This window comes from Protopterus annectens, chromosome 3.part1 (assembly GCF_019279795.1).
Source record: "Protopterus annectens isolate FY-2018-M chromosome 3.part1, PAN1.0, whole genome shotgun sequence".
In the NCBI taxonomy this organism is placed as follows: domain Eukaryota; kingdom Metazoa; phylum Chordata; order Ceratodontiformes; family Protopteridae; genus Protopterus; species Protopterus annectens.
The window spans coordinates 1552959613-1552987198 of NC_056732.1; the positions used below are offsets into that span (position 1 = coordinate 1552959613).

Sequence of the window (27586 nt, forward strand, 5' to 3'; positions counted from 1 at the left end):
TTAGGGTGTGATTGGATGAGATGATTTTAAAGTCTTGGTTGAGGGACTTTGTTTTGTGGCAGTTGTTATGAAATAGCATTAGTCTGGTTTTGTGGGATTTAGGATGAGCTGATATTTGTCTATGAAGGATTCAATAGCTGTAAAGAATTTTTGTGTAACTTCTTGTAATTGTGGTAGGGTGCGGTGTGGTGCAGATGACAGTGGAGTCATCTGTGTGCTCTATAATGGTATCATGGTTAGTTGCTGTGTGCAGATTATTGGTGAGAACTAAGAAGAGCTGAGGCCCAAGTATTGAGCCTTGGTGCACACCTACTGTTACAGGAAGCAGAGAAGAGAGGTCATCATGCCATTTTACCACTTGATGGCATTCAGAGAGATAATGTTTGAACCAGGAGAGGGTATTTTTAAATATGTCAAGGGATGCCATTTCTTGTATGAGCTGCTCCTGGGAAGCTGTGTCAAATGCCTTTGACATATCTAGAAATATCGAGGCAACCATTTAATTGCTGTTTTTTTTAGTTGGTTAACAGTGCTGGTGAATTTGACCAGAGCAGTGGTGGTACTATGGCCTGGTCAAAATCCATGTTGTGCAATGGCAAGGAGCTTATTGGTTAGAAGGTGCTGCATTACTAGTGAGTGGACGCATTTTTCTAAAATTTCAGAGAGTGGAGATAGTATGGATATAGGTCTGTAGTTGGAGAGTTCTAAGGAGGAGCCCCCTTTATGGAGAGGAATAAAGTAGGAGATTTTCCATATTTTAGATACATACTGTTCAGTGATAGATCTGTTGATCAGTATTGATACTGGGAAGCAGATGACCTCAGCTGCTAATTTGAGTTAGTCATTTGGAAGTGTGTCAGCGGCCAAAGTTGTAGGTTTTAGTTTGGACAGTAATTTCTTAATTTTTCCTGCTTGGATGGGTTGATGGGAGAGTCAGGTATGGGAGTCATTGGAGGGAGAAAGAGTGATTTGATATGTGCCGTTTTTGTTTTTTTATAAGTGAAATAATGGAGTTTACGAAAAATGAGTTAAACTGGGAAGCTATACTTTCATCTGAGTTTTTGGAATTTGGAGATGGGTTGGAATTTTGCCATGGATGGATAAGATGTTTGAGAGAACCCCAGAATTTTTGTGGGTTGTGTTGATGTTTGTGCTGCATGGATGTACAGCAGTTTTTTTGTCTGTTCTGATTTGCTTTTTGCAAACATTTCTTAAGCAGTGGCAGTTGTCCGGGGCAGCTTTGGTTTTGTTGTTTAAGTGTTGGTACCAGAATTTATTTCTTTGTTTAAGTAGGTGTTTGGTTTCTTTAGTAAGCTATGGGCAGTAGTTAGATTTAGATCTTATATGTCTTATAGGGGCTAGTGTGTTTAGTGTATCTAGAAATTCGTTATTGAAGTATTCAACTGCTGCATCTAAAGGGAGGTATTTTAATGGGGACCAATTACAGTTATGGAGTAATTGTTTAAAGGTGTCTGCTGAGAAATTTTTTGTGTCACATATTAGTATGTTGTAGGTTTTGTTGTTGAGTAACAGTGCCTTAGAAAGAAGGTTGGTAGGTTCATAGATTAGTACTAAGCTAACTGCCCTTGCGAGCCATTTTAAGCCTAGCCAATTATCCCTTGGGAGACTCAAACCCTGCACCTTGTGTTTGTAAGGCAAACACCTTAACCATTAGGCCACCCCCCACTTATAAAAAACAAAAACGGCACATATCAAATCACTCTTTCTCCCTGGTGGTTTCTTAGGCTGTCTGGTAGATAACTTGAGTGATGGATTAGTGAGGGTTTATTAGTGAGGGTCTAGTCTAGAATAGTAGAATACTATTTAAGTGGCACTTCACGCTCATTGCTACTCATGCTCTATTGCAATGGCTCAGTAAACAGATAAAAATACAAAGTTCTGCCTATGGACATTATCACTGCAACCATTCCAGTACTCAGTGAACCACAGACCTGGCTAACTAATAGGAATGCTGATGGATTGTTAAGGAAAAACAAACTATCATTGTGAGTCCAAAACTGATGTTTCCTTTAGGTTGGGAGAAGGTATTTGTAACGTCTTGTCTAATGATGTATGGAACATGTCTTTAAACATGGGTAGAGGGACTTGTGGGGGTAAAAATGTCACTGTACTATAGCTATGAAATACATTGCATTGGCCAGTTAACTGGTAGTTAATTGCCTGTTGGTGTTGTATAAAAGGAAGTTGTGTAATCAAGGAAAATGAAGAGGCTAGCTCCTCATCCAGAGGAGCATCATGGATTAGAGCAGGGGTTCTAACCAAAACAATTGTGGATTTTGATTACCCAGTCTGAGCTCACTGTGGACATGGCCTGAGGTAACTTAAAGATTTTTTTGTGTTTAGTAAAGCTGAAGGGAAGCCCTTCCAGGGTCTACAGCTAAGATTTATTATTTTAACAGCTTAAAGATGTAGAGGGCATTAGTGGATGTGTTACATGGACCATACAATTGTTTGTGAAGGTACTGTTCCATCTATATAAACACTGTACTAAGAAATGTGGGCTAATTTTGTTAATTTTCTCTTGCTTTGGTATAATACACCTACATTTTTTACCTTCTTGGATATCTCTTGTTCCACTACTTCTTAAGATGCACAATTATATGTCTCTTCATTGAAAAAACAAAATATCAAACCTCAAATCATTGGGTTTAAATGCCTAATCATCAACTTACTGAAAATTAAACAAAATTAAATAAAAACGTTTTGTACAAGAGGGAAGTCCCCTGCATCTCCCACACCCCCTACTAATTTTATAGACCAACTCCGAAACTGCACTACACTGGAGAAAGGGCAGATTCCCCGATCCTTGCACTACCTCAGTCTTGCACATAAAAAAAACAAAACTGGTATGTGCAATCAACTGATTTTCGATCACACAATATGGCTTTCTTTCTTTTCAAGAAAAAGATATTCAACCAACAGAACATCAACCATATTTATAGATATAGAAATATATAATGTACATGCACAGACTGTACATGAAACCAACATAGCAAAACATAGCATAGTTTCACAGTGAAAGTTACTCAGTGCTGATCTATAGGCACTTAATGTGGCAAGCTAGGAAGAGTGATAGGTAAGCGATCACAGGGACTGTAAGAAGTCTAGCCATATACATCTTTAAGAAGGCACACTTAAACGTTCTTGACACTTTTTATGAATAATTAATAGTACACATTATTACTTTGCATGACTTGTAGTTGTAACTTATTGCTGGAAGGCTACTGATTATAAACAGAGCTGCTTTAATCTGTTGGGATAGTTGAAGGATCTAAGGCCTTTCCTTATTTATTTATTTTATTTATATATTTATTTATTTAAAAATTGTTGAGGCCTTTTCAATTGACTGATATGCTTTGATTTCTAAATACCAAAGAGGTATTGTATTCAATGATTGGCCTGATAAGAGAAGAGTACAGTAGAAGGATGACTTCTTTGGATTTTGAAGATTCTCACTTAAAAAAATAATTAGATATAAATAAATAAAGATTAACTGAGTTAAATGAGCCAGATAGAAGGATTTCCTGACAGTTGGTGGAAATATGATGAGTTAATGAGAGAATCATCCAATACTCACATCTGCAATTACTCTAACTTTTGAAAACGAGTAAAACATATTAAGTTGGAACTGCTTTTTGCCAGCTGCTACAGTGCGGAAATTTTTTACATTTTAGCTTAAGACAGTTTTCAGGTATATACATATTCCAACTCTTTTTAGAGCAGTTTAGTATCAGCTGAAGAATAGAGAATAGTGCGCTCCTTAAAGTCTATGCAAACCTAGTTAAACACACTTCAGCGATATTGGCTTAAATATCTGCAAAACACAAAAAGGAAATAAAATTACAGTAGAGGCAGAATTATTCTTTTTGTTATAATTATTATTTTTCTTTATGTTGTACTTATTATCTTTCTTTCCTACATTCTTTATCTCCTTCCTCTTCCACTCCTTCTTATTATGGGAACTGGGGAGTGTCCCAGATATCTGCAGTTCCTGCCCATCAGTCTGTTGGAACCCCTCAAATGAGGAAAGTCTAAAGGGTCATCCAGTTGGGGAAGGAATGAATTGCTTGCTTTCATTAGGGGATGCAGGTTGAACAGGTATATTATTAGGATAAAGAAACTGGGTAGATCTCTCATAATATTTCCCTTCTTTATTCCTATAGTTCTATACCCTATTCGAATGGGGCATTTGGGTATACAAGATTCTGATCATATTCCTTTTTTCCCTAATAAGTTTAACTTCCTTTCCTTTTTTTTTAGTAAATAGTACATTTTTCATCTACTTGTGCCAGTACTCTGTAAAACTTATCCTTATAATTATCTAGGAAAACAATAAATCTTGTTGTATACAAGAACTTAAAAACTCAATCTCAGAATTCATAGATTCCATAAATGTCTCATTGTATTGAATACAAGCTTTCATAAGTTAAAAACCCCATCTATCAAACATTTGAAGTGATTCATTGTGGAAAACAGAACCCTAAATTACATTATTTGGCTATCTATAATCCTTAAATCCTTTGAAACCTGTTTCCTCACTAAACATTCTCTCAAAAAGCAATTATCTAACAAAAGTGCCTATATATATGGGGTATATGTTAAATAAACGAATGCTTAAAATGACGAGTACAACATACGCGAACACTTTTAAGCGAACGTTTATTTAATCGGGAGCCCAGAATGTTGGAAAACGGAGTTCAGAATTATTTTGGTTGGCCAGCACTGACATATGTGACGTATTACGTCATGTCAGCTACTGCTAACAATGCCATATGGTGCAGAAAGGGAGAATTTCCCTTTTCTGCACTGCAGTCTCAGAGTTGGTATATATAAGTAGGGGCGGTGTGGGGGGTGCAGGGGGGCTTGCCCCCCTGCTTGCAATGTTACTGTACGTTGTTCTGATTTTTTTTTTTTTTATGATGTATTGGAAGGTGCTGTTAGTTGGTTACGTGTTGTATAGAACTTTGGATGGGTAGGTGGCCAAACATAACATTTCGGTGTTGTGTTTTGCGACATTCTGGGCTCTTGGTTAAATAAACATTCGCTTAAAAGTGTTCGAGTATGTTGTACTCGACATTTTAAGCGTTCGTTTATTTAACATAGACCCTATATATGAACACATGTACTGCATATCAAAAAAGTCATATACTAGTGCACTAACTAAATATCTTAAGACATGCATGGACAATTGTTTTATATTCTTACCTTGAACAGGTCCTAAAAGATCCAACAGGAGTTCAGTGAGAAAATAGGTTAGAGTATAGAGAGTTATACTGGCAACTTTCCCTTGAAGCCAACAATCATCAAGGCTTAAATGATCTAATATCTATTGCACCTGTACTTGGGTTAAGATCAGCTAAATTATGATACATTTGTATATATATATATTTGCATTTTTTAAAATTTTATTACTTCTCTTCTGTTACATGTTATATTGGACTGTTTTCCATTTTATTCACTGTACTTTTTGTAAAATTAATGTATCTTTACTTGACCTTCTTTACTTCACACTGTTGTTTTTGCTGAATCTCTTTAAGGTCAACAGATGTGGATTGCGACACAGCCATTGGTTAATTGCTTGTTCTAATTAAATTAATCGGGTCAGGGTAATGTATACAAATCTATGAGACTTGAGCTACAATTTAGTTCTGAAGAACTCCTATTTGATATACAGGATAAAAGCACTCAACTGTATGTAGTTTTGTTTTTTATAAAACGTCTATTAAAGGTTTTAATATTGCCTGGACCACCATATTCATTTGGCCTTTTACCATACCTTTAGTTTTTCATTGACATTTTTATGTGGGTGGTGAAGAACTGAGATACTTTATAGACTGTTTTCCTTTTATGTAGTGCCTGTCTGTGCTTTTGGAGTCATCTTACATTCATAAAATTGCTAGATGTTTCGGCACATTCAAAATCACCTGGTGGTCTGTGGTAATAAACTAAAAGTCCCCAACTCTACACATTCCTTTAGATGCCGTTCTTCACTTAATATGCAAAGACCTGCCTTCTCACTAACCTGTTATGAAAATTCTGTCTTTAAACTGCTTCTGCTGCGTGAAACAGTTAACCTCAGCATTGACAACTACAAGATAACCTACAACATTCCATTACAAAAACTGAAAATTGGATAGAGGAGTCTAAACTACTTATAAATCCAAAGAAGACTAAACTAATGCCATTTTTACCTCCAACCCATTAATGAAACTGATATGACTTAATAAATTTATCAGTCAATAATACTATCATTGAACAAGCAAAAAATTCAAAACTACTAAGCATAGTAATTGACCATAAATTACAATTCAATCATCACATCCAGTAAGCAATTAGAAAGAAAGAAAAAAAAATAAAATAAAAAACTAGAACTTCTTTGTAATGTCAAATTGTATCTATCAGAGTATATACTTAAACTCATAGTTCAACCATATCTACTCCCTAGTCTCCTGTATGCCTCATTTTTAAACACCTTTACTGAGTTATAACTTGTGGCATAGGTAAACTTACATTAATAATCAAACCACATTAACAAGTTTACATTTCCAAACATTATACATCACATATATTATTATATGTTCTATAATCTAGGCAACATTACTTAGATTAGTCAATTTCCACATGCTCTTAAACCTCATTCCTCCACTAAATGTTTGCATGCGACTATTGTTCCCACAATTTCCATGTTTTACTATGTAATGTACTCCTACCTTTTTTCTAAAGAACATAGGAACATACTAGGCAAGCAGTCACAGAAACCATAAGCTGCCCAGCAATATATACACCTTTAAGCAGGGAAATTTAAATGTTCTTGCCAACTTTTCCAAAGACATAATAGTGATCACCTCCCGAGTTGAGCAGGACTGTATATAATAACCCTGGTGTAAATTTGGTTATACCCATCCAGTCATGAAGACTTTCTTTAAAGGAGACCAAAATAGTACTTTCTTTTGCTTGTAGATGTAGCTCATTTCATAGGCTAGGAATACGTTGAGTTAGGAACCTATCCCTCCAGCAAATATTATCTATTTGTTGCTGTAGATTAAGGTGACTAGTGCAGGTGTTTACAGGGTCAACTGCTTTTGTGAAGAAATAGGAGGTCATACTGGACTGTATCTTTCATGACTCAAAAAGCGAGACATAGGTCAACTTTCAGCAACATATAGGCTATAAGTATAAAGAGACTCATGCTAATCTATTGGGATAGCTGATGGATTTAAGACCTTTAATTTTCTTGGTTAGAAATCTTAGTTGCCTTTCTGGTGAGTGACCTGCTTGGATTTGTACATAACAATGGGTGAATTGTATTTAATGATGGTTCTAATAAGGAAAGAGTACAGTAGTAGCACTACTTCTTTGGAACTTGAATATATTCCCTTGGTAAGTAAACAGACAGGATAATAAGACAGAGTTATCCAAATAAGTGCCTAGGTCCCCTATCTGTCCAAAGAGGAATACCATTTCAAATATAGGAGATGGCACCAACTTCTCTGCCAGATATTATTATGCTGCACTTTCATTTAGTTTCAGACAGTTTTTGAAACAGTGTGTATGTGCATACCCCAACCTTTGTTGGAGCTGAGAGAGCATGTTAGGTGTATCAGACTGCTAGATGATAAAAATCCTTTGGCCAAACACATATTAGACACTGACAGTAAGCATTGCTTTAATTTTATAGTTATTGAAATTTTATTTGATGATATGAGTTTAGGTGGCATTGCTAATAAAACTGAGAACAGAGAATTATATTGGATCCTGCAACTCCAAGCACCCAAGCAAAAGGCCTCAATGGGAAGGTCTCTTTAAGACTGGCCCTTAGAGCCAGGAAGTTATCCAGGTGAAATTATTTTAATTTTATTAAGGATTCAAGCATCATGAGCTGTTTATTCATTAGTCGAATTTGAAAGAGCCTGTAGTATTTATTTGAAAATGAGTATGATGTCTTTTATGGTCTGAAGAAGCTGACTTTGTCAGTGAAAGTGCTTACCATTTGTGTTATTTAGTGGACTTTTATTAAAGTTGTGCTTTTACCTTTGCCAAACCACAGTGGTTCATTTTATTTTTATCTATAATATATTTGTTTTCTACCACTGGACAACGTCTCCAAGGTTCATTTATATATATATATATATATATATATATATATATATATATATATATATATATATATGTATTTAACTGTCCTTTTGATGAATACAATAAACACTGAAACTTTAGAGTAGCCAATCAACCAGCATTTATTTATTTATTTATATACATCTGTATGTATTTATTTATGTGTTTATTTATTTATTTTGGGAGGTGTGGAAACTGCAGTGCCCGGAGTAAACAAACACACAGGTTTAACATGCAGACTCTATGGAGATAGTGATTAGAATTCAGAAATTAATCAGATTTGTTATTTGTAATAATAATAAACCAGTAGATTAATGACATGGCAACAGAACAGGTTTATATAACCATACTAAAAGCTGCAATTAGAATGCGGTGGTGGTGCTGCGGTAGCGTTGTCACCTCACAGTTAAGACGTTGTCCTGTTCGATTCTCAGCTAGAGCGTCTTCTGTGTGGAGACATGCGTGAATGGGCGTACCTTCATTGAAGGTTGTGCATCAGGGCCAGCAACTCAGCACGTAAAAATCTACCGCCATTCATTAGCGGACCGGAGTTCCGCTGTGGCGACCCCTAACTGGGAAAAGCCGAAAGACACAACAACAACTAAAAGCTGCAATTAACACATCAGAGTATCATGTTAACTTACTTCATTCTCTCGTGTTTTCTCATTAGAGATCTCAAAAGGAACTTCTTGATATTCCTTATCAATTTTTTCAATCCTGATTACCGAAAATGAATACCAAGATAAATTTGGTGGAAAATCAAATTCCTAGAGTAAGAGAAAGAAAGAGGGATATTAACATGCAAACAAACAAATAAAACAAATATTTTTTGCTTGGTAGCATAGAACTAGTTGATTAAGGCAACACAAGGCCATGCACACTGCTTCCTGGAAAAGAAAATGAAATGCTGTCAAATTTCCATAACAACACTTTGTTCTCTAAATTCCATAATTTATTACCCTGATGACCTCTGTAGCAATACTGCTAGATTTCATAGTCACAGTAGATTATCAGGTTGCAAAGATGCATGGCTCGATATTCTTTACTAACAGTTGTCAAGTTCCATTGAAATAGAAACCAAAGGAATCAACCTCACCCAAAAATCTCTGCCTTCTCTGTATTTTGATATTGCTGTGCTTGTAGTTTTGTGTTACAGTAGACAGAAAAAATACTATTACCAAAAACAATTTGAGGCATTTTTAAGATGTAGAGTTGTTTGACTTGCTGCTTTCTGAATGACTAGTGCTGAGCTCTGTCTGCACTTAATTTTGGATTGAAGGTATTAATTTATGGTTTGGTTACTTCTATTTTTTATCTTTTTCTTATACTGAATTGTGTTTTAAGTTTTTTTTTCTCTTTTGACGTTTTTAGAGGTCTTGGCTAGGGTCAATTAGAAAAGTTAGAAAATTCTTTTGCAGACAGTGAATAACATCCAGCTAATTAGTGGGAGGAGCTGAGAAATAGCATTTTTTATTTAACTACAAATATTTAGTGGCATCTTTATTCAGCCTTAGTGCTTGTTTGATTCATACATTCATAGATTGTTACTAGGCTAATGATCCAGGGAGCCTTTCTAAGCCTAGCCAAGTTCTCCCAAAAGAATAATGATGTTCTGTATCCAAATAGGACATTGAGTGCTAGGCATTTATTAGTTACCTCTATCCATAAGGAACATGGGTGCCTTGCCCGGTGTAAATTTCCTATTCCCCATCCACTGGTCGAGGTTACGCTTAAACTGGTAAATAGACAAATTCAGCTTTACATGGATGGGAAGCCTGTTCCATAGGAGAGGCAGTCTCTGGGACACTGTTCTCTAAATCATGCAATGTTTAAGTCACAGACAAAATTCAGTTATTAGACTTTGGATTTCTAGTACTATTTGACTTACTGTTCTCTCCCTGATTATTGCTGATCTCTGTCTGCATTTGATTTTGGATTGAAGTTATTCATTTAAGATATGGATACTTCTATTTTTTATCTTTTTTTTTATATTGCATTTAGTTTTGTTTTAAGTTTTATGTTCTTTTGGAATTTTAAGACATCTTGGCTAGGGTCAGTAAGAAAAAATAGGAAATAATTCTTTTGCAGACAGTGAATAACATCCAGCTAATTAATGGGAGGAGCTGAGAAATATAATTCCTAATTTAACTGGAAATATTTAGAGGCATCTTTATTTAACTGCAGTGCTTGCTTGACTTGCTGCTGTTCTCTGCTTGACTATTGCGGATCTCTGTATGCATTTGGTTTTGGATTGAATTTATTCATTTAAGGTTTGGTTACTTCTATTCATTTAAGGTTTGGTTACTTCTATTCATTTAAGGTTTGGTTACTTCTACTTTAGGTCTTGGCTACGGTCAGTTTGAAATTTAGAAAATAATTCTTTTGCACACAGTGAATAACACCTACCTAATTAGTGGGAGGAGCTGAGAAATAGTATTCCTCATTTAAATACAAATATTTAGTGGCATCTTCATTTAGCTGTGGTTCTTGTTTGACTTGTTGTTCTCTGTCTGAATATTGCTGATCTCTGTCTGCATTTTATTTTTCCTACCAACCCATCCTGCTGCTGTTGTACTTTTAAAGTTGGTGACTCTTGAACTGCCTGCTACTACTATAAATCTGTTTTGGACACTCCAGCCAGTCCCATTTCATCAGTTCATTCTACTGAGAAATGAGAGATCAGCTAGGAAGACCCTCCCCTTAGCCTCTAAAACTTGAAATTATCTTCCCTCTCCACTTAATTAAAAATGCACTTTATTCAGCTGCTTTTACTGTATCCATGCTTCTTCCTACTTTATTTAACATTTTGCTGCATGTTCTTAAAGTGTTCAGTTGCATTTAATCTACTGCATTTATTACTGCTTGTTAATAGCCTGATTAAATTATAACTGCTGCGGTAGCGTTGTCGCCTCACAGTAAGACGCTGTCCGGTTCGATTCTCAGCTAGAGCGTCTTCTGCGTGGAGACATGCGTGAATGGGCGTACCTTCGTTGAAGGTTGTGCATCAGGGCTGGTAACTCGGCACGTAAAAATCAACTACCAATCATTAGCAGACCAGAGTTCCGCTGTGGCGACCCCTAACCAGGAAAAGCCGAAAGACACAAACAAACATTGTAAGCCCCTTAGTTTTCATTTAAGCTTTTGGGCTTCAAACTAGTTTGTAGCCTACACTCTTGAGGTAGGAGATGTAACTTACATCTTTTTAAGATGGGAATTACTGGTTGAAGGCTTATTGTGTCAGTTATTATAAAAGTGTCTTAGTTCTGGTATAAGCACTTGGGCTCCCAGCCAGTTATTTTACATTAAGAAGGTTTATGGTCTACATCGTATGTCAGGAGAGTGTAGCCTCTACCCTTCTGAGCTAGGAATTGCTTCTGATTTAAGCACTTTGGCTCTAAACCAGTTATTCTATATTAGGAAGGCTTATGGTCTACACTCTTGTGGCATTACTGTCTAGACAGATTTTTGTAACTACTAGAGCATCTAGTTTGCTCATAATGGAATGTTGCTCATCATGTTTCTTGTCTTGTTGACCTATGCAATATTTAAATTCCCCTTATTTCTCCCTAGTTAATCAGAAGCCATGGATATGCACTTCCAGACACTCTTTTTGGCCAGACTGATTGAGATTGGTATTCTGAGGCATTGTAGCAATTGCCTTATGTATTCTGACAACCCACTTATTCTAAATAAAACAGATAAAGTATGCAAGAGGTGTAAATACACTTTTACCTATGGAGGCAAAACTCTATCATACAATCAAAACTAATCCTATAGAGGTTGTCAGTGATACTTGCACCATACCTGCTGTACAGGGTAAAGACCCTATACATAAAAGTACTTATGCTTTGGGACTTAGGGATAACCTTCCTAAAACAATAAGACCTCTTGCACAGTACAGTCAAATAAGAGGTCTTCAGCTGTCACATAAACACTCCATTAAAGCACCACCCACAGCTACACATAGTAACATTGCATCCAGTGCCTCCACTGCTAAGCCCCTAAAGCAAACCCGTGCATAGCCAAATTTTCTGGTTATTGGTGATTCTATAGTGAGGCACACTGATGTCCCCCTCACCAGACTGAGTAAGAAGAGAGAGTCACTGTTAGCTGCCTTTCCAGGGATAGGATCTATCAAGTCACACAGGCACTTGGGTCATTGAATTACAGGTACCAGTATGACTGTGTCATAGCTCGTATAAGTGTTAATAACCCAAGACATACCTCCCTTGACTATATGAAGCGGGGCATGATCAAGCTCATTGGTTATGTGTCTCAGGCAGGTATGAGCCTAGCACTGAGCAGCATACTACCTTCTCCAAGGATGATGCCACGTTACCAATAGAAAATGATTGATTTTAACAATTGGCTTAGTTTCTGGTGTCAATCCAGGGAGGTACAATATTTGACAGCTTGAGAGGACATGGTTGACAGAATACACTGCTTTGTCAGGGATGGACTGCACTTATCACCGCTAGGCTTTTAGATATTGTCAGAAACCTTTTCCATCCCCATCGTACCTTTTTTAGGCAATGCTTAACTGACAAACCTATCAACTTAACTGAACCTATGAAGGAATATCTGAAGGTGGTATCGTTCAATGCTAGAAGTCTTAACAAGAAACTGCACTCCCTCCAAATCTTCCTCTCCCTGAAGAGTGTAGACATCTGCGTAGTAACGAAGACACGATTTAAAGTCACTGCCAGTACCTCAGCAATGCAAGGCCTCCACTGAAAGACCCACCTTAGGCTTTGTCCCTACTGAATGGTGCACTGCTACAGTCACCCCTCTCCATAAAGGAGGAGCAACTACAGATCCTGGAAATTATTGCCCCATTAGCCTGACGAGTCTGATATGTAAGACTATGGAGCGCATTTTCATGGATCTAATTAACAAGGATGTAGGGAATCTCCAAACTCTAGATCCCACACAGTTTGGTTTTGTGAAAGGTAGATCATGCCTGCTCAACCTGGTTGAATTCTTTGAGTCAGTCACCAGAGCTGTGGATGAAGGTAAGGCAGTTCATACCGCCTGCCTTGATCTAGCCAAGGCCTTTGATACTATTCCTCTCTCAGGAATTATTGATACAGCTCACCAAACTAGATATCAACCCCTATATTGTTAGGTGGCTTGCAAATTGGCTCACAGATAGAACCCACAGTGTGAAAGTAGTAGACTCCAAGTCAGACTGCTGACCAGTCATGAGTGGAGTCCCACAGGGATTGGTCCTGGGTCCTCTCCTGTTTGGCATCTACTTCCCAGACGTCCAGGCCAACACGGAGGGACTGTGGCTGACCAAGTTCGCAGACAACTGCAAACTGGGAGCCATTATTAACTCCTCAAATGATGCAGACATCCTACAGAAAGGCCTCACTGAGACCAATGGCTGGTGTTGAAACCATGGCCTTAAGCTTAATGCCAAAAAATGCGTTTTCATCCCCTTTGGGAAAAACTCAGATCCCACTAATTACCACATCGATGGGAACCCACTGAACACTGAAGGTGTTATAAGAGATCCGGGGACACAGGTTGACAGCAACCTCTCCTTCGACCACCACATTGCCACTGTGGTCAAAAAGTCCTTCTATGTAGCACATCTCATTACCAAGGGTTTTGCAGCCAGGAAGATACAGGTCATCATCTCTCTCTACTCTTCCTTCATTAGACCAATCGTAGAGTACAATGCCCCATTTGGCATGTACCTCACTAGACACCTGCAACAGCTGGAGAAGCCACAAAAGTACCTCATGAAGAGAATCCTAGGCTTTAAACACATATCCTACATGGACAGATTCAAAAAACTCCAGCTATTCTCTGTCTCATATCGTCTACTAAGCGGCGATCTCTGCTTGACTTACAAAGCCATGTTTGATCCAGCTATGTTAGAAGTGCTACATCTAAAGAAATCCCAATCCCTGCACACCACACACTCCAGAGACCTCAACCTCATTATCACAGTCAACAGAACATGCTGAAGGCACAGGTTCATAATCCAGAGACTGCCCATGCTTTGGAATAGACTTCCCATACATGTCAAGCCAGAGCACCTCACTGGCCGTCTTCAAGAGAAATCTTGATGAGTGGATGGGAAATAGAAAGTTCACCCCTGGGATCACTCCAGTGGCTCTACTTGATAGAGGCACTGGGAACTAACGTTGGGTGGCACAATGCCAGGGCACTTTTATGGGCTAGGCTTGTAAAGACTCCAGGGCCATTAGCCTTGTATACACCTATAAAACTATGAAGCTTATAAGGCCTTTCACACCTTTATGCCAGCTATTGCATAGGAGGCGAAGCCAATCTGGTGGTCCCCCTGCCATAAACAAACTTTACAACAAAAGGAAGAAACTGTTGCAGAAAAGAGGAAAATCCCAGGATGCAAAAAACTCCCTTACCAGCCTCAGTAAAAACTGAGATCCCTCATAAAATCCTCCAAAGCTAGTTACGAAAATAAAATTGCCAAAGATTCCAAAGAGAACTACAAGGCATTCTATAACTATGTCAAGAATCTAAATGGCAATGCTCAGATCTGCTCTGAGCTAAAACAGAATGGCATTAAATATACTGATCCCAAGGATATTGCCATTATCCTGGCAGATCGATTCACTGCCAACTTCACCCCCTCTCACCCCCTAAATGGCCCATCTCAATACCGTAAGATTTGCAAATTCCGGTAATAACTGCCACACACGTAAAAAACGCACTCTCCAAAGCTAAGAATACAGCATCCATGGGACCAGATGACATCCCGGGCTGTGTACTACATGAGCTACAATATGAACTGGCACCTCACCTAAGTGTCATGTTTAATCATAGCCTCACCTCAGGTTACGTGCCCACTGAGTGGTGCAGAGCTACAGTTATCCCACTCCATAAGGGGGGATCCACCTTGGATCCCGGAAACTACCATCCCATCAGTCTGACAAGCCTCATCTGCAAGGCCATGGAGCATATTATCATGGAACTTATAAACAAAGACATTGGCAACCTTCAAACACTGGACCCCACCCAGTTTGGGCTCGTGAAGGGCCGATCTTGTCTCCTGAACCTGATTGACTTCTTCGAATCAGTCTCCAGAGCCATGGACAAGGGTAAGGTGGTCCACACAGCTTATCTAGACCTTGCCAAGGACTTTGACACCATCCCCCACTCTGGAATCATAGATAAACTTACTAAGCTGGGCATTAATCCCTATGTCACCCAATGGGTTGCTAACTGGCTTACTGATAGAACCCACACTGTAAAAGTAGCCGACTCCAAATCCAGCTCCAGACAAGTGACAAGTGGAGTACCTCGGGGTTCAGTCCTGGGACTGCTCTTGTTTGGCATCTACTTCTCTGAAGTACAGGCCAACACTAAGGGACTTTGGCTAACAAAGTTCACAGATGACTGCAAACTGGGAGCCATTATTGAATCCCCAAATGATGTGGATACTCTACAAAAGGGCCTTGCAGAAACAGATGCTTGGTGCCAAAGCCATGGGCTCAAGCTCAATGCCAAGAAATGTATAGTTATCCCCTTTGGCAAAAAACATGTATCCATGAATTACCACATAGGTGGCAGTACACTGAACACCAAAAGTGTGATAAGAGACTTAGGGACACAGGTGGACAGTGGTCTCACCTTCGATAACCACATTGCCACAACAGTCAGGAAATCCTTCTATGTGGCACTCCTCATCACTAAGGGCTTTTCATCCAGAAAAAAGGAGTTAATTTGTCCCACTGTACTCATCCCTCATTAGACCCATTATAGAATACAATGCTCCATTTGGTATGTACCTCTCAAGACATCTGCAACAACTGGAAAGGCCGCAGAAATACCTCACTAAAATAATCACAGGCCTAAAGCAGATGCCCTACGCTGACCACCTTAAAAAACTCCAGCTATACTCTGTCACATATCATCTACTCAGAGGCGATCTCTGCTTAACATACAAGGCCATGTCAAACTCAGAGCTGTTGGACATGCTACACTTAAAGAAATCCCAATCCCTCAGAGCCACACGCTCCAGGGATCTAAACCTTGTCATCATAATAAACAAAACATGCTGGAGGGATAGATTCCTGACCCAGAGACTCCCCAAACTCTGCAATACATAGCCCATACATGTTAAGCAGAGTGCCTCTTTGACCCTCTTCAAAAGGAACCTTGACGATTGGATGGGAGAAAGGAAATTCACCCCGGGGACCACATCAGTCACCCTGTTAGACAGGGGTCCAGGGAAGTAAATAGTGTGGGAAGAAATAGCCAGGGAAATGTTATGGCTAGGCTTGTATAGGCCCTAGGGCTGATAGCCTAGTACCAACCTATGAACCTAAAGGTGTAGGAGTCTCAGTTTGTACTAAAATCACCCTCACAGCCAGCCTATTTAAAGTGCATAACCCACTAGAACTCATACATGTGCAATTCACCATAAACAGTGTCATACAATATCCTTGTAACCTATAGGTCCCTCTCTTTGTCCCAGGATATCCATACTACCTGTCTCACTGTACTAGAGCCCCTCACCATTCAACTCACTATGATATTCATGAGGAATTTCAACCACCCCTCTAAAGACTGGGAATCCTACACAACTTCTAATGCTCAAGCCCAGCAATTCCTAAACTTTGTTAATATAAAATTTATTTATTTACTGGGAAAGTCCAACTGGGACATAGCCCATTTTCAGTGGAGGCCCAGGGAGAAGCACTCCAGATGCATGTCTTTGTAATGTGGGAGTAAACCAGAGCAAATAACCAAAAAATAAGGCACTGGAGGGTTCACCAGGTAGCAAACCAACTTTAATGAACACACAAAAAAACAACAAAACGCCTTAAACTGGACCACAGCGTTTTCATCAGCAACTTCATCAGATGAGCATACCAACAAAAAAGTCCTTTATATATAGTCCTTAATAGGTCCATTAAGTAACCAATCCACAATTAAAGACATATTAACAAACTAAAATGTTTAAAGATGTCATAGGAAACAATGCATGCAGATCCTGTCTGAATAGAACTACCATTCAGTACAAGTGTAAAAATAATAATACTTTAGCTAGATATGGGATGTAAATTCACATTAAATACATTTAAAAACATTAAAAACATTTAAAACTTTCATATAAAAAATACTGATAAAAGCAAACAATAGTAAATCTGTAAAAGCCTGCTGTGTAGAGATCTTAATGAAACAGTGACATCTACTAGCCAAAAGACTTAGAGCAATAATAAAAATCAAAGTTTAGCAACTCTTAATTTTAAGACTGGTTTCAAATAAACCATATCATTTAAACCAGGGTGTTTGTTTGCTTCTAACACCAACTGCCAGTACAACTCTCTGTACTCCAAGCATGTCTCCCAGGGAGCACCCCCTGGGATCAATTGGTAGTACCTCAATTACAAAAAAAATAAAAATCTCTTCCCGAACAGTCTAAGGTGTGTTTATATAAAGCATTGTTTAAGTTCATATTTTTTATATCATACCTGTAAACCAGAGCACCTGGGGGAAACTCATGTGCAGGGAGCACATGCAGACTCCACACAGAAGGAACCCCAGCTGAGAATCAAACTGGAGAACCTCTTGCTGTGAGGTGACAACACTAACCACTGCACCACTGCACTGCTCACGTAAGCAGGTAATATTCATACTGGAAATAGGTTTATGCATCAGGATTATTGATACACAAATGTATTTCCAGCATGCATCTTACGTTTAAAAGCTGCATCCAGTGAGATGTCAACAACATGGCTTAGAAACGTACTGCCTTGTTACTCTACCATCGAACTCACAGTAGTCTTATCCATTCACTATATGATTTTTCTCTCCTTTGGTATGGGAATTGTACTTTCATATGAAATATTAATTCTCATTGTGCTCACAAATTATAGAAGTATTGTACCATAATTAACTCTCCAATATCCTTTTCAAGTTTATTGAATACAGATTAAGAATGTTTAGTCTGTTGATATAATAGAGATTTTGTTTTCCTTTTATCATATTTGTCTCGTATTTGTCTCGCACTGATGTAGAATATTCTGTGTGTATGAAGTTGATTACAACTCATGGTGACCTACAGATAGTCATCCAAACCATGTGTTTAACCCTCATGGCAGGAATATAGAAGTAAATTGCAAGGCTTTTCTTCTATCTACCTCACCACCAGTCTGAACTGTTTCATGAACCCAGATAACTAGCTGTAAAGATAGTAACCTTCCCTCAATGCCAATGAGCATTTTAGTGAATATTAACAATTGTTTGTGTAGAGGCTGCAAAGACTATGGTTTGTCTATTTTAATACATTCTTAAACAAAGTAATATACTAAATTGGAATGACCACTCTTCTGTGAGAATAGCCACTGATAAAGTCAGCAGTGTATGGACATTTACAGTAACATCAATTTTTACAACATTGTTTTCATGATTGCCAATATTCAATTGTGAAGAAGTTACTTCCTCTAAGTATTCAACCCCTTGGAAATCCTTATATTTGAGACTAAGCACTTTGTCCTGATTTAACTAATCACACATAGCACTCCGTGTCCAGACCATAGTTCAAATACACACTGCAACTGTTTGAATGCAACTTTCCATCCAGAGGACATGCCACATAAATTGATATCTCCATCTGTGTATTACCTTTACCTCTGATATATCTGATCCACCTGATTAATTCACTTATCCAAAATTGTAATCAGTTTACCAGAGCATTACTACTCTAAACCCACTACACACATAATCTAATCCCCTCTTTCATTTTACTAGTCTCTGTTAGTTTTCTTTACCTAATAACAACTACCCATAGCTCCACCACTTCTACTTCTCCTACTTAAACAATTTTCTACATTTTCTGCTCCAGTTATGCAACTATCCATATATTTGCTTTGTTATATCTACCTTTTATATATTGTTTGTCAGATTATCTATGCTTACACATAAATGTAAACCATTGTTATTTGCATAGTGTACATTGCATTGTTACATTGTGATGTAACCTGGCCAGAGTCTGTGTTTGTTAATTGCTTGATCAGTGTTCAATCGTGGTAAACATGTTTAAATAAATAACCAAACTAGGTGGCTAAAATGTTACTAGTTGAACTAAAACCAAATATAGTATAAGGTTGGAAAAGGTGGTCACCAGGTATTCAGTTCATTTTATAGAAAAATATTGCTCGTTAAGCACTTTTGTCCTGTGCAAGCACTTCATCAAAATAAAAACATCCCAGCCTTTCATTTCCTTTTAAATGCAATATTAGCTTGTTAAGAACAATTAAGAGAAATAAGCCACATGAAACAATCAATAAAATCTGAACTATGCCCGAAGAAACCACAACAATAAATAATAAGCTAATATAAGTACATACTAAAACTTTTCGTTTAAGTAAAAATCACTTGTACCTAAAAAAGTGTTTAATAAAAATGCATATATATAAAAAAAAAATTGCAAAGAAACAACATATTCATGTCCAGTGTGTAACATGAATCCTAAATCCTACAGTTTCTTGGCATTAAGTTTAAGTAATGGTTGAATGGAAATATATTCATTAAGTCCTGGAAAATTAAGGGGATTCAACCTAAGTTGCTACAAAAGCTCTTTGTGCTCAAGTCTGATTTGCCAACCCCCTCCCCTGGTATTGGAGTTTACTTTTTCAAGAAATCAAAAAAATTTATAAAACTGCATACAACTTACAGAGATTTTGTACAGTGCATTGTTGTCATTCTTATTCTTTATATCATAATTGTGCTCATAAATTATTTTACACAAGCTTCTTTCTGTTTTCTCCAAATAAAATTCAGGGCAGGTTGAGCACTTTGCTAAATAAACAACTCCCTTAGTTTGACAGTTTCCCTTGTAAAAATGTAACATGGTTCCTGCACTGTTTTCAAGATTCAAAGTTTCTGCTTCAAGAGCATATGAACATTGTTCGCAAAATCCACACTTTGACATCTGTCCAAACTGCCTACTGAAATTCTGGTCTGTTTCAACCATATTTTTGACGTTACTTGCAGTTTGATATATAAATAAAGGTTCCCTTCCCATCAGATTGAAAATATTCTTTTCTGTCTTAAAAATGTTCCAATTATTTTTATTCATTTGACATCTTTACCGCATTTGTTTCTATGACCATAACATGTTCAAAATTAATCAAACGGGGAATCTAAACCTGGAAATTGTGCCTTGTCCTTATTTGGAAGTCCTCAACTAATATCGATTTGATTTTCTTCCCCATTCTAATAAAACCTTCCCCACAATATCATGAACTAATTCTTTTGGGTAAAACCTAGAAATAAACATTCTGGAAAAAAATTCCAACCCACAAACCAAATTATCTTTACTAGAGGTCATCCTTGCCAGCTTAATACATTGACTTTTGACTAAATTTTTTTTTTTTTTTTGAAAAAAAAGGTGGCAACTTGAAAAGCAAAGATGCATGTTACTAAAGGCAGGTTTCCTAAAAAATCTTGGCCTTAAAACCATCATCAGCCAGGGTAATCAAGGTATCCAAATAGTTTATCCTGGTCAAGAACTCTGTGGTGTTGTTCACATATATCATAAAATCATCAATCAATGTTACAGGTTCCACCCAAAGAATAAATATGTCATCCAGGAACCTAGGGTACAGATTAATGTACTTGAAAAATTCACTGTTAAACATAAATGATCTTTCCCAGTCTAACAGAACCAAATTAGCATACATTGGGGAGCAAGGAGCACCCATAGCCACCCCTTTTATTTGTTTGAATAACTCCCCTTCAAAAAATATAAAATTATTGTTAAATACCAGAGAGGTAAACTCCACTGAAACTTTTAAAGTATGGGAGTTGTTTACTTTGCAAAGTGCTCAATCTGCCCCGCATCTTATGTAGGAAAAACAGAAAGAAGTCTTTGTAAAAGAATTTATGAGCACAATTATGATACATGGAATAATAATGTCAACAATGCACTGTACAAACACTCCTTAAGTTGCATGCAGTTTGACATATTTCATTTTGGGATTCTTGAAAATATAACTCTGAATGTCAGGGGAAGGGAATGGCAAGTCAGACTTTAGAGATTTTTGTGGCAACTTAGGCCGAATGCCCTTAAATTTCCAGGGCTTAAAGAGTCTTTCCATTCAACCATTACTTAAACTACATGCCATGAAATTGTAGGATGTAGGATACATGTTAGACACTGGACATGGATATGTTGTTTTTTGCAAACTGTTTTTATATATGCATTTTTATTAAACACTTTTTTAGGTACAAGTGATTTTTACTTAAAGAAAAAGTTTTAGTATGTATTTGTATTAGTTTATTATTTATTGTTGTACTTAGTTTAGGCATAGTTCTGATTTTATTGATTCATTCATGTAACATATTATTCTTAATTGCTCTTAACAAGGTAAGGATGAGATTGTTTTATTCTAATGAAGTCCTTGTACAGGACAATTGTGCTTAACAAGCAACATTTTTCTACATTTTTTTCTGTGTGAATTGAATACCTGGTGACCACCTTTTCCGGCATTATTCTATATTTGGTTACATTTAAATAAATAAATAAAAATGCCTGTAAGCAATCAATAATGTTCAATGGGTTGTGTATTGTTACAGCAATAACCAATGACGTGGGTGTGGTGTATTGAAGATTTACCCACAGTTGGTGTGGTTTAATCACAAGGGTGAAGCCCAAGTGATTAAACAAAGCCAACCGTGGCTAAATCTTCAATATATCACACAATGGAGTCGGTTATTGCTATTATTCAATGACATTATTTAAGAAAAAATTACTTACTTTTCTTAAATAATGTCTTTGTATAATGGCACAGTGGTGTTCTTCTGCATTGTTTCCTTATTGTGCTCCTTGATGATGTACTACGCATGCGTATGAGACTTGCATTCCCATACTTACGCAGTGCATCACTGGTTTAGGAAGCAAGCAATGGTGAAAGGATAATCTCCATTGCTGTTTTGTTTTTTGAAAGGAAAAAAGTATAACCTTCCAACAGTTTAGAGGTACACGAAAGACAGGAAAATACAAGGAAATTAGGGTATGTTTTAGTTTGTAGAGCGTACCTGATTTTTCTTGTGTTGTCTGTGGTCTTGTACATACCTCTCGATCTTTTATTTAAAAAAAATGTGACTATATGTGCATTGTCTGAAGGAAAGAAAGTCTGAAACTTAAATGCCTGTCATTATTTAGTGCCGTTGTTCCTCGGTGATTTGTCGAAAATAAAAAAACAAATTTTAAGAGAAGCAAAATCACTAAATAATGACATGCATTTAGTTTTAGAGTTTCTTTAATTCACACTAATGTGTGTCTACCACATAATAATAGAAAAAAATTCTGGACACTCAATGATACTTTAGCGGCCAGACTTTTATTGTTGGTATATTCTTGATTTATAATGGGCACGCTGGTTGGGCTGACCAAGCAGTGTGCTCATTTTTGAATGTTAATGGCCAGTCATTGTATAATAGAAAATAATGCCCAGCGGATGACCTCTACATCCCTAAATGGATATCATTTCTCCAGTAACCTTATTGTGATATCTGTTAATTTGGTTTGCAATTTTTTTTGTGGGTGCTTGTTTTTCATTTTTGGTTGTTTTTTATTACTATTTATATTTTTTTATATTTTAACATATAACCGTTTTTCCGCTTACTTGCTGTAACATATGTAATTATTGTTGGCAGAAGTATTTTACATCCCAAATATAAATTATGTAAGTATTAAATATCTATCTATATAAATGTACGTATACATACATACATACACATTTAGAAGCACAGACTTACATATGTAGAAACTCATACACCCCCCCCCCCCCCACACACACACACACACACACACATGCCCAGCAGTTACAGTCACTGTGCTGAGGTAATACACCTCAGATCTTTCATTGTGAGGAAATGAAGGAGTGAAAAAAGTCATAGAAAGCAAGGCATGACAACTCTTCCTCTTTCCATGCTTCTTTACTGTCTCCAGTTTTGCTGGATAATGCTGCTGTGTCCCTCAAAGGAAGATAAATTTGCTGGTAGTAAATTACTGAGGATTATTTTCAGTCAATAATGCCAGACATTAGAGTTTCATATGTTTTGCTTGGAGAATGTGAACTGATAGACTGCCTGCTGTAGTCAGAAGATGTTAATATAGCTGTCTCTGTTTCTCCCTTTCCCTTATCCTCACTTTCTTTCTGTGTCTCTCAAACACACACACACACACACACACACACACACACACACACACACACACACACACACACACACACATGTGCCATGCACTCACACGAACATACACACATCTTTTTCTTTATTTACTGTTTTTTTAACTTTAACACTAACTAAACAGCAAACTACTTTTGGTGAGAGTAAACAACTAGTGACCACTTTCTTTTTTGTGTTCAAGCTTTGCAATAGTTTAATATGCTGCCATGCAGAGGCAGACTTATTTTTCACTGGGCATTGCCTGTCCATTAACACCCTACTGGAGAACGTTTGTTCTCCAATCAGGGTGAAGATCTGCAGGTTACCCATTCTGCAGATCTGGTAACCATGATTAGTGCTTGCCAGTACACTCTGAATATTCAATTCAAGTATTGCCAGTCTGTATTTATTACACTAAATTACTCCTTTTTCCTTAGAATAGAATAATATATCCCAAATATTATATTACATTCTGCATTCTGCGCTAAATTCTGCTAAGATGTTTTTGTTACCTGGACAGTTAGAAAACGTTATAGCTTGTGAGATATTCGCCATTCAGTGGTAACATTTATAATTTATTGTGATGGAAAAAAAAAACTCTAGCTTTGGTTCTGAAGCACCACACATGACAGCTTTTGGATATATGTAATAGTATTACCTGAATGAAGTGTCTTAACTGTTTCATGTTTTCATGACTTTCATTCATGTGTTGCAGAACAGTAATGAGCCTTTGTAATAATGAAATCAGTTTAGAAGGGTCTGTTAAATCAGGGAGATGTGAATCCTGAAGGAAATAACTAATTTTATTTTCATATAAGAAATTGCAGTAGTCAAATATTTCAGCTTCACAATCCAAAGACTCAAATTTATCCCAAGAGGTACACGGCAAAGAATCGTTTCCAGAGGTCACATTCTGACACTGTGCAGCATACATTTGCAGGAAATCTGAGTAATCAGATGAGTTTACCGGATCCATTATAATAAAAATACAATTTTGGAAAATACGACCCATCTCTTCATGAAGCTTCATAAACTCTTGAAATTCATCTTTTTGCAGGCAGCACATCACAAACTGTACATTGACAGTATTTACTTTCAGAAGCTCTTTCATTAGAGGGAATAAAAATAATAAATCACCCAAAATAACTGAAACATTTGAATATGTCATTTTATTTAGTTCTTGCAGTTTGCCTATACCAAAGTGTACATCCACACACCATTTTTTTTCATTTCTGGACCTCAATTTATTTGCCAAGTCTTGATACATGGTGCCAGGGCCATAGAAAATGTTAAAAGCATACCATCCTTCGGATATCAGTATTCTCTCAAGAACATCAAGAATATCATTTATTGGTGCTGGACCACCCAGGGTTAAATGAGATGTTTCGCAATCTATGTACTTTGAAACAGAAATCTGGAAAATAAAGAAATACTGTTTAATAGCCCATTTACCATGGTGTTGCATAGTGTATTTAGTTATTATTTTCTTTAATATCTAACTTTTCTTTCCATATTTGTTATTGTAAGGCAAACAATTAACGCAATTAAAGATGTATCTCAAAGATGTTAAAAACAAACACACACACACACACACACACACACACACACACACACACACACGCACACGCACACACACGCACACACACACACACACACACACACACACACACACACACACACACACACACACACACACACGGGAAGGTTCATGATAGGATACTATGTAATCAGCAAGTTGTGGGGAATTAGGCACCACAATCCCCACTGAAGTTTATCAGACACACTTATCACTAATTTTAGGCTATCATATTTACAAATAGCTATACCATGAGAACTCAGTATCAAAGTAATATCTACATTAGCTAATAAAGTCACAGGATACTTTGCCTTCTTCATTAAACATAGTCCCATTGTAGGAATGGTACATTATTAACCATGTTAGTGTCCTCTTCACCACAAGGATCATGTAATACTTGAATGTGCCATTCCAGGTTTCTGAGCTCCTATGAGTCAAGCAGAAATTGTCAAATTCTAAATTTCCCCAATGAGCATTTTTCTGAGAGTCATCTTTAACTGTGTGTATCCAGCAAAAACCGGGAACACTAAATAGGGAAGAAAAACATGGAAAAGTCTAAGGACATAAAACACCAATATTATCTTGAAGTTTTAACACATTTCTGAGCTTCATTAAAATCTTAGTATAACTGTTAAGATTTAAATCTTATGACCTGGGAACAGTTTACCATAGTTATATATATAGTGACTCTCTCATCAGTGATGACATAATAGCCTGTAGGCTGCACAATGGCTTTCTTTCAGAACTTTATGCAGTATGCTCAGGTAATAATTTGCTCTTGAACCAATACTTGTTTCTCATTCTAAACCCCTCATCTCAGCAGCCATGGTCTCCAGTGTTGTGATGAGGGGAAAGAGAGGTGCAACATTTTTAGCAAAAAAGACATACTTTGGTGAACAGATGACACACTTTTGACCTGCGGTTAGAAGGAGTTGTAACACATACCTAGCTTTCTTTTTAATTTCATACAGGAGGTATGTCTTAAAAAATAATAATCCCTCCATGAAATGGAAGGTGATTCCCATGTGGTCTGCATTTTCTTTCAAATTCAACCCGTAAATGGACATTTTCACATGTCCAGAAAGTATATGTTGATATATACTGGATTCTCCTGGAATGACACAAGACTAACCAATTGTTAAAGCCAGATCATGTCTTAGTACCTAGGTGTCATTCTTAGAGAAGGAAGGATTCCACTCAAAATCACTGTCACATGTATGGAGAGTTCAGATATATCTCTCTACATCTCACTCAGGGTTTTGCACCCTCAGTCGTTCTCTTCCAGATGGATCACCACCAAGTTGTAGTCATATTTGTTAAGTGAAATGTTTTTTGAAGACCTTGAGACTTTGGAGATCTTGCGATCGGAAGGACAACTCACTATTACCCTATCTTTGTCAAGCTTACTGAATGGAGAGTCTTTGTGAGTAATTTACAGTTAGCTATCACTAAAACATTTTTATTAGTGCAGTTGTTTGGAGTAAATAATTGGAAGTTAGTTGTCTCTTAGTGACTCATTGCTAAGGGTTTACTTGAAGGAGTCGCGATGTTGGATTTATGCTGAGACCTAGTCTTCCTAGACCTAGAAGGTTTTGGTAAAGGTTTTTACAGACTCAACTTAAAACGTTTTAATATGATTTTGTTTAGATTGTGGTGAAAGTTGTTGCTTTTCACAGTCATTTTTTTTTTTTTTTGTGAGAGAGAAGAATCCCGATTAGTTCAATATTTGCCCCTGTCACAGGCAGAATTATCTGTGTTGTGTAGGAATTTGCTGTCTGTGTAAATAAATCAGTTTCTGCAATGGCTGAGGATATCAAGTGCTAACAGGCTGGCCACAGGTAGGAAACAAGTGGACTGATCTTCCAATTTTGTCCAGTGATTCGTGGAATTTAATTAATAAGTACACAATCTAAAACATCCAGAAATACAACATTTGTTAAGGAAACTTTCTTACCTATCCTTCCCCATAACAACTGGGAACCATTAAAAACTCTGTGTTAAGATGATGCAGTAATTCACTTCAACAAAACCTTCCTCTCCATGTTAAACTCCCTTGTACCTGAATGTGAGAAAACCTTCCTCTCCATGTTAAACTCCCTTGTACCTGAATGTGAGAAAACCTTCCTCTCCATATTAAACTCCCTTGTACCTGAATGTGAGAAAACCTTCCTCTCCATATTAAACTCCCTTGTACCTGAATGTAAGAAAACCTTCCTCTCCATGTTAAACTCCATTGTACCTGAATGTGAGAAAACCTTCCTCTCCATATTAAACTCCCTTGTACCTGAATGTGAGAAGAGAATCAAACTTGCAACATGGCTTATACCAGCTATAAAGCAGCTACTGTGCAACAGAGATAAAACATGGAAAAGTTGCATTTAGAAAAAAAACACAAAACATTCTGCAACAATATTGGCACTTGCAAAAATCTAACTAATAATACCATCCAAAACTAATATTCTAGTCTAACTGAAAATAGTAGTCAAACTTCAAAGCAGCTTTGGTCAATAATAAATAAATATCTTTATATAGCATGGTGAAAAATCACAACCCTGCCCTGTTGTGAATGAAGCAAACTATACCATGCAGATTAAATACATACTACTTAAATGCTGCTAACTATCTTAATAAACCCAAGGTACCCAACTCACCAGTAAGAGATGTAGTCAGATCATTACTACCTTCTCATTTACCACAACT

General features: G+C 37.1%; 1 protein-coding gene across 1 annotated transcript in view; it reads right to left on the minus strand.

Annotated features, from left to right (window-relative positions):
* Nucleotides 1-27586, minus strand: part of LOC122797803 — a 348647-nt gene that overhangs the window by 65178 nt on the left and 255883 nt on the right. The window contains exons 4-5 of the mRNA XM_044066324.1: nt 23969-24724; nt 8781-8903 (exon numbers count right to left, since the gene is read on the minus strand). Of these exons, the coding sequence (XP_043922259.1) occupies nt 8781-8903; nt 23969-24724 (879 nt within the window). The remainder of the gene's footprint in view (nt 1-8780; nt 8904-23968; nt 24725-27586) is intronic.